The sequence below is a fragment of the Oncorhynchus mykiss genome, chromosome 5 (assembly GCF_057628025.1).
Source record: "Oncorhynchus mykiss isolate SJ-2025 chromosome 5, ASM5762802v1, whole genome shotgun sequence".
Classification (NCBI taxonomy): Eukaryota; Metazoa; Chordata; class Actinopteri; order Salmoniformes; family Salmonidae; genus Oncorhynchus; species Oncorhynchus mykiss.
In genome coordinates, this window is record NC_143026.1 from 61,462,918 (window position 1) to 61,482,515 (window position 19,598).

General features: G+C 42.1%; 1 protein-coding gene across 24 annotated transcripts in view; it reads left to right on the plus strand.

The window, feature by feature from the left end:
* The window catches only part of LOC110524202 (epidermal growth factor receptor substrate 15-like 1), a 38,297-nt gene that overhangs the window by 14,070 nt on the left and 4,629 nt on the right, over nt 1–19,598 (plus strand). For 5 of the 24 annotated variants that reach the window (XM_090235432.1, XM_090235437.1, XM_036977986.2 and 2 more), the window contains 7 exons: nt 104–160; nt 785–942; nt 1,054–1,126; nt 4,241–4,395; nt 4,611–4,704; nt 10,024–10,044; nt 17,922–18,083. In XM_090235432.1, the coding sequence (XP_090091558.1) occupies nt 104–160; nt 785–942; nt 1,054–1,126; nt 4,241–4,395; nt 4,611–4,704; nt 10,024–10,044; nt 17,922–18,083 (720 nt within the window). Of the gene's footprint in view, nt 1–103; nt 161–784; nt 943–1,053; nt 1,127–4,240; nt 4,396–4,610; nt 4,705–7,880; nt 8,568–10,023; nt 10,045–17,921; nt 18,131–19,598 lie in introns of those variants that run through there. The other 19 variants (XR_016496196.1, XR_016496197.1, XM_090235436.1 and 16 more) reach the window with 5 other exon arrangements.

Sequence of the window (19,598 nt, forward strand, 5' to 3'; positions counted from 1 at the left end):
TGTGTTTAGATTCCCCCTTCCAACGTTTTAGCTGTTGTCCTCTGTGCCATAGCCTCTGATTGTCTTCTCCCCCTCATCCCTCATCTCAACTCCTCTCCTGTAGGTGATCCCTTCCAAAACGACCCTTTTGCAAAGCAGCCATCACTACCAGCCCCTGCAGGTATTTATTTATTCATAACCAGAAAGAGCCATACACAATTAAACAAATACATGGACTTCCATACAATGCCATCCTCCTGTTAAGTTGATGACATTCTGGAACTTTGAAAAAACAGGGTCCAACCGGGCTTGCTTCAACGTCCCACTTCTCACTCTTTGTAATATGCGACATCCATTCCATAGAAAATATTTGCCGGCTGTTGAATGTTTATCTTAATGGTGATTGAGTTCTTGCATTTGTCTGGCGTAATGGAGAATGCCTACGTTCTCAATGTTGACAATAGCAAAGCCACGGACAGTTGGAACACCCAGCATTTTTAAAACTGATTAAAAGAATATGCATCATTTCCTAACAGTTTCCTTACCAACAATAAATGGAACTGTCATAAGGGGAATGAACATTGAACATAGTGACTAACTGGGTGATATGATTCCTACTGAAGAGGTTAACCAAATTGGACTCGCATTATCTCAGCTACTACATGGCTTACGGTCCGGATGCTCCAGTTCACAGTGAACCTAATTCACATCGCGTCCCTATGTGAAGGATAGGGTACCGTCAGACTAGCCTATGTGAAGGGAAGGTCAAGTCTGATCCACAGCCTGCTACACTGAGCTGTCCTAGATCTCTCTCACCACCCAGACCCCTTTGGGGGGGACCCATTCAAAGAGACGGACCCCTTCAAAGCTACGTCGGAAGACTTCTTCAGGAAGACCACCGTCAAGGCAGACCCCTTCAGCACCCCCGACCCCTTCAGTAAAAGTGCCACGCTCCCCACCAAGGTACTGTGGCACTTTCTGACCCTTGGAATGTGTTTGTATATATTTATATTAAACTCAGTTTATATATGGGTGAATATGTATGTAACTGTTTCTTTCTGTTTGTTCTTGAAGACAAGTCACTTTACAACCAGCGCAGACCCTTTCATATCCATTAGCCCAAAACCCACCAGAGGCCCAGGACCAGGTACTTGCTCAAATGTCTTTCTCCTATTCTACCCCCCCCCCATCTCCCTTTTCTCAGGCATGACTTGTAAAAGTCTGATTTTTGTATTCAGAGAGAAGGGCTTGTTTCAGTTGCACAATGCATTAGTTTACTTTCACACCTTTTTGCCCAAGCCTGCTGTTTTGACTATATCGGCCTATAGGCCTGTGGGCTGGTGAGCAGGTGTCAAATAGCTGTGAAAAGAGTTCCCATGTTTAACATCCATTTTCAATCATTGAATCCTTGTTTTTCTCACATTTTTAGTGTAGACCTCAGTAAAAAAAATATCCCATAATGCCAGGAAGTGTGATGGTTAACAAATCAGTTTTCAAAGACATCAATGCCTCAGATAGAATTTGTATGGATAAGATGGGTCAAATAATGACCCTAAACGGTTTTAAGATTGGGAAACAGTTGAGGTTCTTGTGTGATGTTATATATATATATTTTTTTTTACGAAGGTTCCCATTCTAAGCAGCACATGGATCACTTAAAATTCACTTGAAACAGCCCCAGTAAAAACAGGAGATGCATTGTGGCTTGGGCCCAGAGGATGGCTTGTGGCTTCTGAAATAGCCTAGAGAGGCCTTGGACAAGGCAATCTTTAACTGTGTAAGTTAGTAAGTACTGTAGCTTAGAGAGGCCTTGGACAGGGCAATCTGCAACTGTGTAAGGGTGGAAATACTGTAGCCTAGAGAGGCCTTGGACAGGGAAATCTGCGACTGTAAGTGTGTACGTCCCACTCTCAATCAACTCTTCATTTCTACCGGGTTGCACAAGAAAGTCCTCTCTTTATTTTCCCTAGGAAATTGCTGTAGTCCATATAAACACATTACGCCATGCAGTGTTGAAGTCCCATAGCCATGCTAGAACACTGTGGCAGTTGGATGTTTGGGCTCCCGAGTGGCGCAGCGGTCTAAGGCACTGCATCTCAGTGCAAGAGGTGTCACTACAGTCCCTGGTTCGATTCCAGGCTGTATCACATCCAGATGTGATTGGGAGTCCCATAGGGCAGCGCACAATTGGCCCAGCGTTGGCCGGGGTAGAATTTGTTCTTAACTGACTTGCCTAGTTAAATAAAGTTTACAGTGCCTTGCGAAAGTATTCGGCCCCCTTGAACTTTGCGACCTTTTGCCACATTTCAGGCTTCAAACATAAAGATATAAAACTGTATTTTTTTGTGAAGAATCAACAACAAGTGGGACACAATCATGAAGTGGAACGACATTTATTGGATATTTCAAACTTTTTTAACAAATCAAAAACTGAAAAATTGGGCGTGCAAAATTATTCAGCCCCTTTACTTTCAGTGCAGCAAACTCTCTCCAGAAGTTCAGTGAGGATCTCTGAATGATCCAATGTTGACCTAAATGACTAATGATGATAAATACAATCCACCTGTGTGTAATCAAGTCTCCGTATAAATGCACCTGCACTGTGATAGTCTCAGAGGTCCGTTAAAAGCGCAGAGAGCATCATGAAGAACAAGGAACACACCAGGCAGGTCCGAGATACTGTTGTGAAGAAGTTTAAAGCCGGATTTGGATACAAAAAGATTTCCCAAGCTTTAAACATCCCAAGGAGCACTGTGCAAGCGATAATATTGAAATGGAAGGAGTATCAGACCACTGCAAATCTACCAAGACCTGGCCGTCCCTCTAAACTTTCAGCTCATACAAGGAGAAGACTGATCCGAGATGCAGCCAAGAGGCCCATGATCACTCTGGATGAACTGCAGAGATCTACAGCTGAGGTGGGAGACTCTGTCCATAGGACAACAATCAGTTGTATATTGCACAAATCTGGCCTTTATGGAAGAGTGGCAAGAAGAAAGCCATTTCTTAAAGATATCCTTAAAAAGTGTCGTTTAAAGTTTGCCACAAGCCACATGTGAGACACACCAAACATGTGGAAGAAGGTGCTCTGGTCAGATGAAACCAAAATTGAACTTTTTGGCAACAATGCAAAACGTTATGTTTGGTGTAAAAGCAACACAGCTCATCACCCTGAACACACCATCCCCACTGTCAAACATGGTGGTGGCAGCATCATGGTTTGGGCCTGCTTTTCTTCAGCAGGGACAGGGAAGATGGTTAAAATTGATGGGAAGATGGATGGAGCCAAATATAGGACCATTCTGGAAGAAAACCTGATGGAGTCTGCAAAAGACCTGAGACTGGGACGGAGATTTGTCTTCCAACAAGACAATGATCCAAAACATAAAGCAAAATCTACAATGGAATGGTTCAAAAATAAACATATCCAGGTGTTAGAATGGCCAAGTCAAAGTCCAGACCTGAATCCAATCGAGAATCTGTGGAAAGAACTGAAAACTGCTGTTCACAAATGCTCTCCATCCAACCTCACTGAGCTCGAGCTGTTTTGCAAGGAGGAATGGGAAAAAATGTCAGTCTCTCTATGTGCAAAACTGATAGAGACATACCCCAAGCGACTTACAGCTGTAATCGCAGCAAAAGGTGGCGCTACAAAGTATTAACTTAAGGGGGCTGAATAATTTTGCACGCCCAATTTTTCAGTTTTTGATTTGTTAAAAAAGTTTGAAATATCCAATAAATGTCGTTCCACTTCATGATTGTGTCCCACTTGTTGTTGATTCTTCACAAAAAAATACAGTTTTATATCTTTATGTTTGAAGCCTGAAATGTGGCAAAAGGTCGCAAAGTTCAAGGGGGCCGGATACTTTCGCAAGGCACTGTAAATGTAAAAACAATGTACATGTAAAAATGTTGTAGGATCAGGTTTTCATGTTAGTTTGCTTATTACAATTATGAGCTGAGCGAAAAGGTGTCATGCCAACTACTTCAAATTCTCACTTTCTTTCACCAGCTCATTTTGTCTAGCCTATTTTCAAGCTTCTCCTTTTTCTTGACTGAAACTGTACAGGGTTTATATACACTCAGGAGTCAAACAGTGAAACCTTGATGCAACAGTGTGCGCAACAGTGTGCCAACCAGCAATGACTCTGGAAGCACAGCTCATATCAGTCATGTATCATGGAGAATCCTTTTGAAAATGTGTGTATTTGTTCTCGATAACCTACACATCCTTGAATGTTTCATGTTGACATTTTCTCAGATCTCTTTGGCACGCTCGACCCCTTTGGAAGCAGTACTGCCTTTGGAAGCAGTAACAGCTCATTTGGCAGTAACAGTGGGTTCGCAGACTTCAGCCAAATGTCAAAGGTCAGAGACCCGATGGAAGGAAGAGGAGGCTTTCCAGAATACCAGCAGGTACTTCTACCAAGGACTATGAACTGTATAGCATATATTTGTTCATTTCCTACCCAGGGGTGCACAAAGAACCGTTTGTGTATTTTTACTAATTTCCTGATTCACCGTCTTCAATGCACATACATCAGTCTTGTTATGAGTTGGCACTTGACAGTTGTGAAATGTCTGTCTGTCTCTCCCTCTCTCTCCCGCCGTCCTTTCCTCCCCATCTCCAGTCTGGGTTCGTAGATGACCCCTTCAGTAGGAAGCAGGACGGCCCAGCTCTGCCGCCCAAAAAGAGCATTCCACCCAGACCCAAACCACCCAGTGGTGAGTAAGGCCTGAGGGAAAACAGGGAGAAGTGGAGGGGGGGAGTAAGTGGGAGAATAGAGATGGAGAGTGATTGTACAAGAAAGAGAGAGAGAGAGACGAAGAGAATTGTTGTGCCACAGAGAGACAGAGAACGAGAAACAGAGAGAGGTAAAGGGGACATTTTTTTTTTATGAGGGGGAGGTAGTGGGTTAACCAAGGACATATAATGCCACCAACCTAGGTTTCACTATGAATAATACAACGCCCTGCACCACTGGGTGATTCAGCTACCACTTTCACTGTGCCATGTCATCATATAGATTAATTTACTATTTTACATGAATTATTGTAGCAGCATTACTCTTTGCAATATAGGTCCATTTCATTTTACAGATGTAGGATTTTAATTTGAGCCAGTTTGCTACAGCAGAATAATAATCCTGCAGCAACAAAAAATATATATTATGTGAATTATAATGAAAGGGAATGGAAACACTAGGCTTAAGAACACCCGCTAACTGTAACTCGCCAAATTGGCATTGTTGCATCATCGGTGGGAGATTTTTAGAATTTCTGAATTTACTGAGATGAATACCTCTGCATACATTAATGAGCATACTTTGCAGGTTTCAAACCATATACATGTATGAAAACATGGTACATATTTTGAAAGATAAGAAACGGCCCTTTCAAATGATATCTCATTCAATAGAACCACATCAATCAATCAAATCGTAATCAGTCAAGAAAAAACACCTGTGAAGATGTGTATTATAAATGTGTTTTTTTGTCACGTGTACGCTAAGAATCGGGAAGCAAGTTTAGGGAGTAAATTTAATAAAAAATAAACATGTAACAAAACAAGAAACACGAGTAGTGTACAGACATGAAACATATAAACAGAAACAGAGTCAATAACGCCTGAGGAAAGAACCAAGGAGAGTGACAGATACAGGGGAGGTAATCAGGAAGGTGATGGAGTCCAGGTGAGTGTCATGAGGCACAGGTGTACGTAATGATGGTGGCAGGTGTGCGTAATGATGAGACAGCTGGCGACGTTGAGCGCCGGAGTAGGGGGGGGTGGGTGTAAACGTAACATTTTTCTCAAACAACTGCCATTTACACAACTTCCTAATGAAGATAGAGAAAAACTTAGAGCATATTGAGTTTTCCTTATTTTATAAGGATTGATCCTCTGAGATCAGAATAGTAAAACCTTTTACTGTGAATGAGTTACAGCCATTTTAGTCACCGGAAGTATTTTTCTAGAATCCTATGGAATGTTCTGTGATCGGACACGTTCTCATCTGGATAGTATATTAAACACATATATGCACTAAAACATATTACAAATACCATTTAGTCTTACATGTGTTAAGGAAAGACATGGAGAAGTTATATAATATCAATACATCTATAATTTTATTGAAAGAATAAGGTTAGGATAATACATTGTCTCATTCAAGCCTGAAAAAGGTGCAAGTTACATCATACTCTCACATTCCACTAGGCCTATAGCCTAATACACAAAGAGTCAGGACGGGAAGAAATTAAAAGCATGCAAGGAAGGGGAAATGACCAGTGACACTCTGATCTACTTGGTGAGGACTAAGAGACCCATTACTAGTACTTACAGTTGAAGTCAGAAGTTTACATACACCTTAGCCAAATACATTTAAACTCTGTTTAAACTCAATTCCTTACATTTAATCCTAGTAAAAATTCCCTGTCTTAGGTCAGTTAGGATCACCACTTTATTTTAAGAATGTGAAATGTCAGAATAATAGTAGAGAGAATGATTTATTTCAGCTTTTATTTCTTTCATCACATTCCCAGTAGGTCAGAAGTTTACAACACTCAATTAGTATTTGGTAGCATTGCCTTTAAATTGTTTAACTTGGATCAAATGTTTCGGGTAGCCTTCCACAAGCTTCCCACAATAAGTTGGATGAATTTTGGCCCATTCTTCCTGACAGAGCTGGTGTAACTGAGTCAGGTTTGTGTAGGCCTCCTTGCTCACACACGCCTTTTCAGTTCTGCCAACAAATATTCCATAGGATTGAGGCCAGGGCTTTGTGATGGCAACTCCAATACCTTGACCTTGTTGTCCTTAAGCCATTTTGCCACAACTTTGGAAGTATGCTTGGGGTCATTGTTCATTTGGAAGACCCATTTGCGACCAAGCTTTAACTCCCTGACTGATGTCTTGAGATGTTGCTTCAATATATCCACATAATTGTCCTTCCTTGTGATGCCATCTATTTTGTGATGTGCACCAGTCCCTCCTGCTGCAAAGCACCTCCACAACATGATGCTGCCACTCCCGTGCTTCACGGTTAGGATGGTGTTCTTTGGCTTGCAAGCCACCCCCTTTTTACTCCATACATAACAATGGTCATTATGGCCAAACAGTTCTATTTTTGTTTCATCAGATCAGAGGACATTTCTCCAAAAAGTATGATCTTTGTCCCCATGTGCAGTTGCGAACCATAGTCTGGCTTTTTTATGGCGGTTTTGGAGCAGTGGCTTCTTCCTTGCTGAGCGGCCTTTCAGGTTATGTCGATATAGGACTCGTTTTACTGTGGATATAGATAATTTTCCTCCAGAATCTTCACAAGGTCCTTTTCTGTTGTTCTGGGATTGATTTGCACTTTTCGCACCAAAGTACGTTCATCTCTAGGAGACAGAACGGGTCTCCTTCCTGAGCGGTATGACGGCTGTGTGGTCCCATGGTGTTTATACTTGCATACTATTGTTTGTACAGATGAAAGTGGTACCTTCAGGCATTTGGAAATTGCTCCCAAGGATGAACCAGACTTGTGGAGATCTACAGAAAAATGGAGGTCTTGGCTGATTTCTTTTGATTTTCCCATGATGTCAAGCAAAGAGGCACTGAGTTTTAAGGAAAACCTTGAAATACATCCACAGGTACACACCTCCAATTGACTCAAATGATGTAAATTAGCCTATCAGAAGCTTCTAAAGCCATGACATATTTTTCTGTAATTTTCCAAGCTGTTTAAAGGCACAGTCAAGTTAATGTATGTAAACGTCTGACCCACTGGAATTGTGATACTGTGAATTATAAGTGAAATCTGTCTGTAAACCATTTTTGGACAAATCCACCGTCGCTGGACCAGACAGGACTGGCAAAAAGTGCTCTTCACTGACTAGTCGCGGTTTTGTCTCACCAGGGGTGATGGTCGGATTCGCGTTTATCGTCGAAGGAATGAGCTTTACACCGAGGCCTGTACTCTGGAGCGGGATCGATTTGAAGGTGGAGGGTCCGTCATGGTCTGGGGTGGTGTGTCACAGCATCATCGGACTGAGCTTGTCGTCATTGCAGGCAATCTCCTCCCTCATGTGGTACCCTTCCTGCAGCCTCATCCTGACATGACCCTCCAGCATGACAATGCCACCAGCCATACTGCTCGTCCTGTGTGGGATTTCCTGCAAGACAGGAATTTCAGTTTTCTGCCATGGCCAGCGAAGAGCCCAGACCTCAATCCAATTGAGCACGTTTGGGACCTGTTGGGTCTGAGGGTTAGGGCCATTCCCCTCAGAAATGTCCGGGAATTTGCAGGTGCCTTGGTGGAAGTGTGGGGTAACATCTCACAGCAAGAACTGGCAAATCTGGTGCAGTCCACGAGGAGGAGATGCACTGCAGTACTTAATGCAGCTGGTGGCCACACCAGATACTGACTGTTACTTTTTATTTTGTCTCCCCCTTTGTTCAGGGACACATTATTCAATTTCTGTTAGTCACATGTCTGTGGAACTCGTTCAGTTTATGTCTCAGTTGTTGAATCTTGTTATGTTCATACAAATATTTACACATGTTAAGTTTGTTGGAAATAAACGCAGTTGACAATGAGAGGACACTTCTGTTTTTTGCTGAGTTTATGTGTCATGTGAGGATGATGGTGTGATTTCCCCGCAGCCGTGTTTGCAGCCACCGTGGTGGCAGCTATTGACTGCCTGGTGCACAGGTGACAATCTTCTCAAAAAGGTCTGAGCACTGACAGTCCACCACAGTGTCCTGCAGACAGAGACAGAGAGGGAGAGTATTTAAAATATCTAATTTATAGGCCTATTAGTACATAACAGTAATACATAATTGACAGTTACCTTCCAGTCAAAAAGCTTGGTTGAGAGGCAGCAGCATCACATGGTGGCTCCAACTTCCTCTGGGGCTCCAACTTCCTCTGGCTCCTCCATTTCAATGTCATCCTCTTTGTCCTTGTCTTCCCCAAGTAGCGATGAACCTTCTGCACATAAAAAAGGGTGTCATGACTGCAAGGGAATTGTACAAGTTACCAATCAGCTTGCAAGGTGACAACGTTACATTTTATTATCCAAAGGTTTCCACTCACATTTGAGAAAATGTCAAATAACTGAAATAATATTATAATGTATGCCTGTAAGTAGCAATGAACCTGGATAATTTACCAAGCCCACTACCAGTCTGAGCTTTCAAAAGTTATTAAAGCTAGCTATGGGGTTAGGCTTCAGGCTTAGGTACATTCATTCTTGCAATCAACAGCCAGAAGGCTTTCAATTTTTAGCTATCACAGATATAAAGACTCATAATATATCAAAGATACCTAGCTATGTAGTTAGCTAGCTAGCTAATAATTACTGTAGCTACCTAGCTATATGGGGATCCTAGCTCCTGCAGCAGCCCTCTCTTCTGCCTGGCTGGCTAGCTAATTCTAATCCCTAGCCAGTTTGTTTTAGCTAGGTCTAGCTCATACCAAATGATAAATGCTATTCTAAATCAAGTAGGCTAGCTAGTTACCTTGCCTTGTTTTGGCCTCCCGGTGGCAGCATTCACTTTCAGTCTCCATGACAAAAAACTCAATTTGCTCACTTCTAGTAACAGTCGTTACTATGGCAATTCAAGATGGAGCTACCCATACCTCTAATAAACATTGTTCAGATCAAATGACTTTAAAATAGAGATGTTTCTATGTTACAAGCATGTTTGCTATTAGTGGATTGAATACATCACTTTGCTCAGCTTAACTTCCAGAAGTGTTTCCATTCCTCTTTAATTGACATTTTTGTAGGGGTTGATACATTTTCCGTTAGGACAAATCAAGTCTGAAATTTCTAAGTGGGAATTACAAACGTTAGAATCATTTTTATAACTCAAATACACTACACGTTTGTATTTCCTGTTGTGCAGGAAAGTTCTCAGCAACAAATGAGTGATCAAATTATGATCCGACATCTGTGTTATAGAATTGTAATGGTTTACTATCCCTTTGTCTTTCCCCCTCTGTGGTCTTTGTCACCTCACTGTAAGTGTTCCCCTCTTTTGTTTTGTTCTTCTAGTAAAACACACAGAAGAACGTTGTGAGTATGGATGGCATGGCTTATCATCACATACAGTGCATTCGGAAAGTTTTCAGGCCCCTTGACTTTTTCCACATTTGTTTCATTACAGCCTTATTCTAAAACGGATGAAATTGTTTTTTCCCCTCATCAGTCTACACTAGAGGTTGACCGATTATGATTTTTCAACGCCGATACCGATTATTGGAGTACAAAAAAATCAGACACCGATTAATCGGCCGATTCTTTTAAATAATAATAATTTTGTAATAATGACAATTACAACAATACTGAAGGAACACTTTTCTATTACCTTAATATAATACATCAATGAAATCAATTTAGCCTCAAATAAATAATGAAACATGTTCAATTTGGTTTAAATAATGCAAAAGCAAAGTGTTGGAGAAGAAAGTAAAAGTGCAATATGTGCCATGTAAAAAAGCTAACGTTTAAGTTCCTTGCTCAGAACATGAGAACATATGAAAGCTGGTGGTTCCTTTTAACATGAGTCTTCAATATTCCCAAGTAAGACGTTTTAGGTTGTAGTTATTATAGGAATTATAGGACTATTTCTCTCCATACCACTTGTATTTCATATACAGTGCCTTGCGAAAGTATTTGGCCCCCTTGAACTTTGCGACCTTTTGCCACATTTCAGGCTTCAAACATAAAGATATAAAACTGTATTTTTTTTGTGAAGAATCAACAACAAGTGGGACACAATCATGAAGTGGAACGACATTTATTGGATATTTCAAACTTTTTTAACAAATCCAAAACTGAAAAATTGGGCGTGCAAAATTATTCAGCCCCCTTAAGTTAATACTTTGTAGCGCCACCTTTTGCTGCGATTACAGCTGTAAGTCGCTTGGGGTATGTCTCTATCAGTTTTGCACATCGAGAGACTGACATTTTTTCCCATTCCTCCTTGCAAAACAGCTCGAGCTCAGTGAGGTTGGATGGAGAGCATTTGTGAACAGCAGTTTTCAGTTCTTTCCACAGATTCTCGATTGGATTCAGGTCTGGACTTTGACTTGGCCATTCTAACACCTGGATATGTTTATTTTTGAACCATTCCATTGTAGATTTTGCTTTATGTTTTGGATCATTGTCTTGTTGGAAGACAAATCTCCGTCCCAGTCTCAGGTCTTTTGCAGACTCCATCAGGTTTTCTTCCAGAATGGTCCTGTATTTGGCTCCATCCATCTTCCCATCAATTTTAACCATCTTCCCTGTCCCTGCTGAAGAAAAGCAGGCCCAAACCATGATGCTGCCACCACCATGTTTGACAGTGGGGATGGTGTGTTCAGGGTGATGAGCTGTGTTGCTTTTACGCCAAACATAACGTTTTGCATTGTTGCCAAAAAGTTACATTTTGGTTTCATCTGACCAGAGCACCTTCTTCCACATGTTTGGTGTGTCTCCCAGGTGGCTTGTGGCAAACTTTAAACAACACTTTTTATGGATATCTTTAAGAAATGGCTTTCTTCTTGCCACTCTTCCATAAAGGCCAGATTTGTGCAATATACGACTGATTGTTGTCCTATGGACAGAGTCTCCCACCTCAGCTGTAGATCTCTGCAGTTCATCCAGAGTGATCATGGGCCTCTTGGCTGCATCTCTGATCAGTCTTCTCCTTGTATGAGCTGAAAGTTTAGAGGGACGGCCAGGTCTTGGTAGATTTGCAGTGGTCTGATACTCCTTCCATTTCAATATTATCGCTTGCACAGTGCTCCTTGGGATGTTTAAAGCTTGGGAAATCTTTTTGTATCCAAATCCGGCTTTAAACTTCTTCACAACAGTATCTCGGACCTGCCTGGTGTGTTCCTTGTTCTTCATGATGCTCTCTGCGATTTTAACCGACCTCTGAGACTATCACAGTGCAGGTGCATTTATACGGAGACTTGATTACACACAGGTGGATTGTATTTATCATCATTAGTTATTTAGGTCAACATTGGATCATTCAGTGATCCTCACTGAACTTCTGGAGAGAGTTTGCTGCACTGAAAGTAAAGGGGCTGAATAATTTTGCACGCCCAATTTTTCAGTTTTTGATTTGTTAAAAAAGTTTGAAATATCCAATAAATGTCGTTCCACTTCATGATTGTGTCCCACTTGTTGTTGATTCTTCACAAAAAAATACAGTTTTATATCTTTATGTTTGAAGCCTGAAATGTGGCAAAAGGTCGCAAAGTTCAAGGGGGCAAAATACTTTCGCATGGCACTGTACCTTTGACAATTGGATGTTCTTATAGGCACTTTAGTATTGCCAGTGTAACAGTATAGCTTCCGTCCCTCTCCTCGCCCCTACCTGGGCTTGAACCAGGAACACATCGACAACAGCCACCCTCGAAGCATCGTTACCCATCGCTCCACAAAAGCCGCGGCCCTTGCAGAGCAAGGGGAACAACTACTCCAAGTCTCAGAGCGAGTGACGTCACCGATTGAAACGCTATTAGCGTGCACCCCGCTAACTAGCTAGCCATTTCACATCGGTTACACCAGCCTAATTTCGGGAGTTGATAGGCTTGAAGTCATAAACAGCTCAATGCTTGAAGCATTGCGAAGAGCTGCTGGCAAATTCACTAAAGTGCTGTTTGAATGAATGCTTACGAGCCTGCTACTGCCTACCATCGCTCAGTCAGACTGCTCTATCAAATATCAAATCATAGACTTAATTATAACATAATAACACACAGAAATACGAGCCTTTGGTCATTGATATGGTCGAATCCGGAAACTATCATTTCGAAAACATTAACGTTTATTCTTTCAGTGAAATACGGAACCGTTCCGTATTTTATCTAATGGGTGGCATCCCTAAGTCTAAATATTGCTGTTAGATTGTACAACCTTCAATGTTATGTAATAATTATGTACAATTTTGGCAAATTAATTACGGCCTTTGTTAGGAATAAATGGACTTCACATAGTTCGCAACGAGCCAGGCGGCCCAAACTGCTGCATATACCCTGACTGCTTGCACGGAACGCAAGAGAAGTGACACAATTTCCCTAATTATAAGAAATTCATGTAAACAGGCAATATATATGCAGGTTTAAAAATATATACTTGTGTATTGATTTTAAAGATAGGCATTGATGTTTATGGTTAGGTTTGGTGCAACGACAGTGCTAAATCAGCACCCGTTTGGCGAAGTAGGCTGTGATTCGATGAGAAATTAACAGGCACCGCATCGATTATATGCAACACAGAACACGCTAGATAATATCAACCATGTGTAGTTAACTAGTGATTATGTTAAGATTGATTGTTTTTTATAAGATAAGTTTAATGCTAGCTAGCAACTTACCTTGGCTTCTTGCTGCCCTCGCGTAACAGGTAGTCAGCCTGCCATGCAGGCTCCTCGTGTAGTGCAATGTGTAGTGCAAAGACAGGTGGTTAGAGTGTTACACTAGTAACCGAAAGGTTGCAAAAACAAATCCCCAAGCTGACAAGGTAAAAATCTGTCGTTCTGCCCCTGAACAAGGCAGTTAACTTCTTGGCGCACCCATCCCGTTAGCGGAATCATTTTTGTCAACATCCGCTGAATTGCAGAGCGCCAAATTCAAATTAAATTACTAACAATATTACATTTTCATGAAATCACAAGTGCAATATAGCAAATTACAGCTAAGCTTGTTGTTAAACCACCTGGTGTGTCAGATTTCAAAAAAGCTTTACGGTGAAAGCAAACCAAGCTTTTTCAATAAGAGACAGAGAGAAAATGTCTGCTCCAAGCTGTTGGTGCATGCAAAACTCTGCTGGCACCCAGCCATCCACTGATGCGATGTGATCGTTCTCGCTCATTTTTCAGAATATAAAGCTGAAACTATGTCTAAAGACTGTTCACACCATGTAGAAGCAATAGGGAAAGGAATCTGGTTGATATCCCTTTAAATGGAGGGAAGGCATGCAATGGAACAGGGAGGTTTCAAAATAAGAGGCACTTCCTAGTTGGATTTTCCTCATGTTTCCGCCTGCAATATCAGTTCTGTTATACTCACAGACAATATTTTGACAGTTTTGGAAACTTTAAAGTGTTTTCTATCATAATCTGACAATTATATGCATATTCTAGCCTCTGGGCCTGAGAAATAGGCAGTTTCATTTGGGTACGTTTTTCATCCAAACATCTAAATACTGCCCCCTACACTCAACAGGTTAACCCACCGTTCCTAGGCCTTCATTGGAAATAAGAATGTGTTCGTAACTGACTTGCTTAGTTAAATAAAGGTGTACAAAAAAAATGGTGTCCAAAAATACAGATTTCCGATTGTTATGAAAACTTGAAATCGGCCCTAATTAATCAGCCATTCCGATTAACTGGTCGACCTCTAGTCTAAACACAGTACCCCATAATGACAATGCAAAAACAAGTATATGACATTTACATAAGTATTCAGACCCTTTACTCAGTACTTTGTTGAAGCACCTTTGGCAGCGATTATAGCCTTGAGTCTTCTTGGGCATAACGCCACAAGCTTGGTGCACCTGTTATTGGGGAGTTAATCCCATTCTTCTCTGCAGATCCTCTCAAACTCTGTCAGGTTGGATGGGGAGCGTCGCTGCACAGCTATTTTCAGGTCTCTCCAGAGATGTTCGATCGGGTTCAAGTCCGGGCTCTGGCTGGCCCACTCAAGGACATTCCGAGACTATGTCCCGAAGCTACTCCCGTGTGGTCTTGGCTGTGTGCTTAGGGTCGTTGTCCTGTTGGAAGGTGAACCTTCGCCCCAGTCCGAGGTCCTGTGCGCTCTGGATCAGGTTTTCCTCAATGATCTCTCTGTACTTTCTGCTCCGTTCATCTTTCCCTCAATCCTGACTAGTCTCCCAGTCCCTGCCGCTAAAAAACATCCCATCTTGGTTTCATCAGACCAGAGAATCTTGCTTTGCATGGTCTGAGAGTCCTTCAGGTGCTTTTTGGCAAACTCCAAGCGGGCTGTCATGTGCCTGTTACTGGGGAATGGCTTCCGCCTGGCCGCTCTACCATGAAGGCCTGATTGGTGGAGTGCTGCGGAGATGGTTGTCCTTCTGGAAGGTTCTCCCATCTCCACACAGAAACTCTGGAGCTCTGTCAGAGTGACCATCGGGTTCTTGGGCGGCCAGCTCTAGGAAGAGTCTTGGTGGTTCCAAACTTCTTCCATTTAAGAATGATGGAGGCTACTGTGTTCTTGGGGACCTTCAATGCTGCAGAAGGTTTTTGGTACCCTTCCCCAGATCTGTGCCTCGACACAATCCTGTGTCGGAGCTCTACGGCAATTCCTTCGACTTCATTGCTTGGTTTTTGCGCTGACATGCACTGTCAACTGTGGGACCTTATATAGACAGTTGTGTGCCTTTCCAAATCATGTTCAATAAATTGAATTTACCACAGGTGGACTCCAATCAAGTTTTAGAAACATCTCAAGGATGATTAATGGAAACAGGATACACCTGAGCTGAATTTCAAGTCTCATAGCAAAGGGTCTGAATAATTATGTAAATAAGGTATTTCAGTTTTTTATTTGTAATACATTTGCAAACATTTCTAAAAACCTGTTGTTGCCATGTCATTATGGGTTATTGTGTCTAGATTGATGACGAAAACGTTGTATTTAATCCATTTTATAATAAGGCTGTAACGTAACAAAATGTGGAAAAAGGTGTCTGAATACTGTATCTTCTGACTGTTAGAACATAGTTCACTAGAAGCTGTTGTAAGGGACCTGTATAATCTTTGAAGCCTCAACTCAGCTGGTGTTGCCTTCTTACCTCTGCATGATAAAAGGAGAATATGCTCGTCATAGATCAAACAGCAATGCTCGCTGCAGCTCAGAAACATTGTTTTTGACTGGCCTGAAAACCCCTTTTTTTTTCTCCACCGTGAGTTCTACTAGGTTGTAAACAGGAAAAGCACTTCATGGGTACAGATACGTTCATCATCTCTGCCAAGCAAGTGTCCTTTTCATTCTCCTTTTGAAGTTTGAATCAACAGAACAGTTTTGCAGTTGCCTATGCGGTAACTCTGCTCCACATAGAAGCGACTCAATGTGCTTTTTATCCATAAAGTTACTGAGTGAAAGTCTTATTTCACCATTTAAACCTCACAAAGGAAGTTGAATGGGCCACGCTAATCAAGATTTCACCACCTATTATTATTAAAGGTGCCCTGCTTTATGGTTAAACCATGTATGCAATATGCAGTGTAATTTCACTGTAGCCTAGGTACACTGTACACATTATAGCATAGTAGTCACAACTTTGATCCATTAGATTTAAAAAAATATATAATAGTAATGAATTGTCGCTAATCATCCCCTATCTGTAAAATCCTTGCCTGAGATTAGTGTTAGATGAGTAGAACTGTATGACTGTTGCTTGAGAGCTCAACCCTGATGCCAGGCTGCAGTGAGAACACAGAGCAACATGCCCCAGGAATACACAGATGATCTGTGGTTGGCCATGCTGACACCAGATCGCCCGATGTTCTCAGCTCCACCCTTCCCCACTTCCTCTGTTTCCACTGTGTGCACACACTCGGGTGAGCAGTGTGGCTTCTCTGGCAACCTCTTGCCCGACTCTGGTCACACTCTGTGCCCTGGCCAATGCCATATCTAAACTGCTTTCACACCTGGGTTTATGTATCCAAATTAGAGGGGTTGAGCAGAATTTGCAACAAGTGAAAGGTCACGACATAGAATGATAGTTTGATGTAGATATCTCTCGTTTTTCTAGGTAGTTTCTGAAATGATTACATAGCAATACTTTAAAATTGTGCTGTGAGATACAGTCTCATGAATAGGACATACGATATATGCTGTGAGAATAATATAATAAACGTTATTTGTGGGGCTCTGAGATGTGCCTTGTGCATCACATTGATAGACAGCATTGATAATGTGCTGGTATTTTGGAGCAGGGTGGAGCTGACGGTTTGTGGTGAAGAGTATGTGCCATTTACTGAAAGAGAGAAACTGATTGCCTGGCTGTTCAGTGGGCCTGTGAACTGCTAACCTTGGCAGGCCTGGTATAAATAACAGCTCGATTGACAACGTGGTTAACACCTTCAGAAGCAACAACAACCAGTAAGTACTACATTCCCACGGCCCACAGACTCTGCCAGCAATGACTGGCCTACAGAGAAACAGCTTGGAAACATCTCTACCATGTTAACATGGGCTTATTTTAGAGTAGTCACGGTTCAGTTAAATCATTTATGTATTTAAGCGATGTGGAAATTAAGATAGAGAATACAGTGAGTTGGCATAACTAAGGCCAGGAGTTTTTGCTGACAAACAGGTATAACTCTGGGCCATAGTTAGTTGTTCTTGGGCAGGTCATGTGGTCATTAAAAACTCCTGGCCCTAGGCATGTAGCATCTAGGCCTGACAAAAACTCTAAAATCACCCACTGAGGAGAGATCTGATGAACTTGTGAACTGAATCCTGTGTTGGTTAAGTGGGCATGAACTCTACCCATCTGCTCACCATAAAACCCAACATAAAAGAGAAAATAGCTCTCGCCATTTTTTTGATATGGACTTTATGCAGTATATTGACCCATGTCATTAAATGCGTGTTTAATTCATACCATGCTGGCATGTTGTTTCAGCACAATTTTGTATCTGCATTGTTTGTGTGCTCTCTATTTTGTTTAAGTTGAGCTGCGTGTGGTTTTGGTGCACCACCAGTGTAGCTGAAACTGCTGTGGTTTTCAAAGCTTTTCATAATAGAATGCTCTATTTCTCGTGAGACGAGAATTGGAGGAGTGGGGGGGGGGGGGCAGCATTTGTGGGGGTTGGAAGGCTGTTGCGAGCAAACGTCACCTAATAATTGTAGTTGACTTCATAACCACACACACTGTGGTCTCTTCTGCAGGGGAAATGACTGTCCTTACTGTCTTAATGTCCTTAGGTAAAAGCACCCCTGTCAACATGCCTGGAGGAGCGGGCGACTCGACCAAGCCCTGCGACCCCTTCCAGCCGTTTGGCAGTGACGGCATCGACCCCTTTCAGAGTAAAAAAGGGGTCGGAGACCCGTTTAGTGGCAAAGATCCTTTTGCTCCATCTGCCTCAAGTAAAGCCTCTAAAGACTGTTCCTTGGGTTTTGCAGACTTCAGTTCTGTAAGTTGAGCTCAGTGATACTCTGTCTCTGTCCAGACCAGTCTTTATATACCTAGCCAATACCTCTGCTTAAGTTCCCACAATGTTAACTGAAGGATCTAGAGCGGAGGCCCTGGCTGTTTATCAACTCATCTTTCTGTGTCCTGGCCTCCCTTCACTGTGCAGACATCTATGTTAATCAATGACCCACCATCACTCCACACAAAGACCAGAGCCAGGCATCTTCCCACTCAGACCCATGGCAAATTAACCACCATGTAGGCTAACTGTTGACTATGGCATAATCACTAGCAATAACTGCCGTTCATGATCATCTGATCATCACTTTAATTAATTGTGTGATCCAACCCTACCTCATATCTAAGAGGATGACTGAACTCCCACACATTTTTGCCGTCTAGCTGTTTTCTGAGTGTAAGCCTGTCAAAGGTTCCACAAGACTCACTTATCTATACTGTGCTATGATTTTGGTTGGGGGGGGGTTCTCAACCTATGCTTTGTAGTTGGTTGCACACCACCTACAATGCATTCGGTATTGTGCAGTAAAGTGCAGAGCTGCATTGCAGAAGTGGTCCCCGGTGCTCGTGCAGGAAAGGGTGTCGGCCCTTTTTGTGGTTTAATGTGTACGCCGCGATTGGAACATAAAAAAAAATCTATATCTATATTTTGCCATGTGGTTTGTTGTTGTGTAGTATGCTAGAGGCTTCCCAAAACAAGCACAAACGAGAAGTATTATTTCCATCACCTCTTTAGCAGTCCAATAAGTGGATTCTGGCCGTGTGAAGTATTATTCAACTAGCCAGTCGGCGCTTTAAGGTTAGGGTTGAATAATCCAGCCAGTGCGGTGCTATGGCCTGGGCTGTCTGTCTAAACCAACCAATGGGTGTCTCACACAGTGTAGCCATAATCCAGGATTTATTCAGGATCTTCTTATCTGAATATTGACCTTTTCCATCTCAGCTCCCGGCATCAGCATTCAATCAGTCAGTCACTCAGTCTGTGCGTACCCAAGGCCAGGCTAGGCCGTAAAGGGGAGCCCATCCTGTGTGGTTTAGTGACTGACAGCTCCAAGCCACTGGTCTGGCTGTGGGATCTGTTGACACGGGAAGCAGTAGTATCACTACTCAGCTCTCAGTCCTGAGTTCTTACCCCTCAGGTCTATGTTATGTTTCAGTCATGTATGTCCTACTAGTGTTTAGATACAGTATTAGTGTGTATCAGTGTTTTGTCTTTTCTTTAGGCTTAGTTTGCTCAATCTGTTTAGTGTTGGTCTGTCGCATGACATCGGTAGCATAGATCCTGCTTTACCATCTCTGACTTGTACCAAACTACTCCCAAAGTTGCCAAATCTATTTTAACAGAGTCAACTGCCCATACTTTATTTAAACTAAAGAGGTATTATGTTCCACATTGAAGATATTATCTAGACAAATACCAGATGAACTTGGACCCTGAATTGAATTATAAA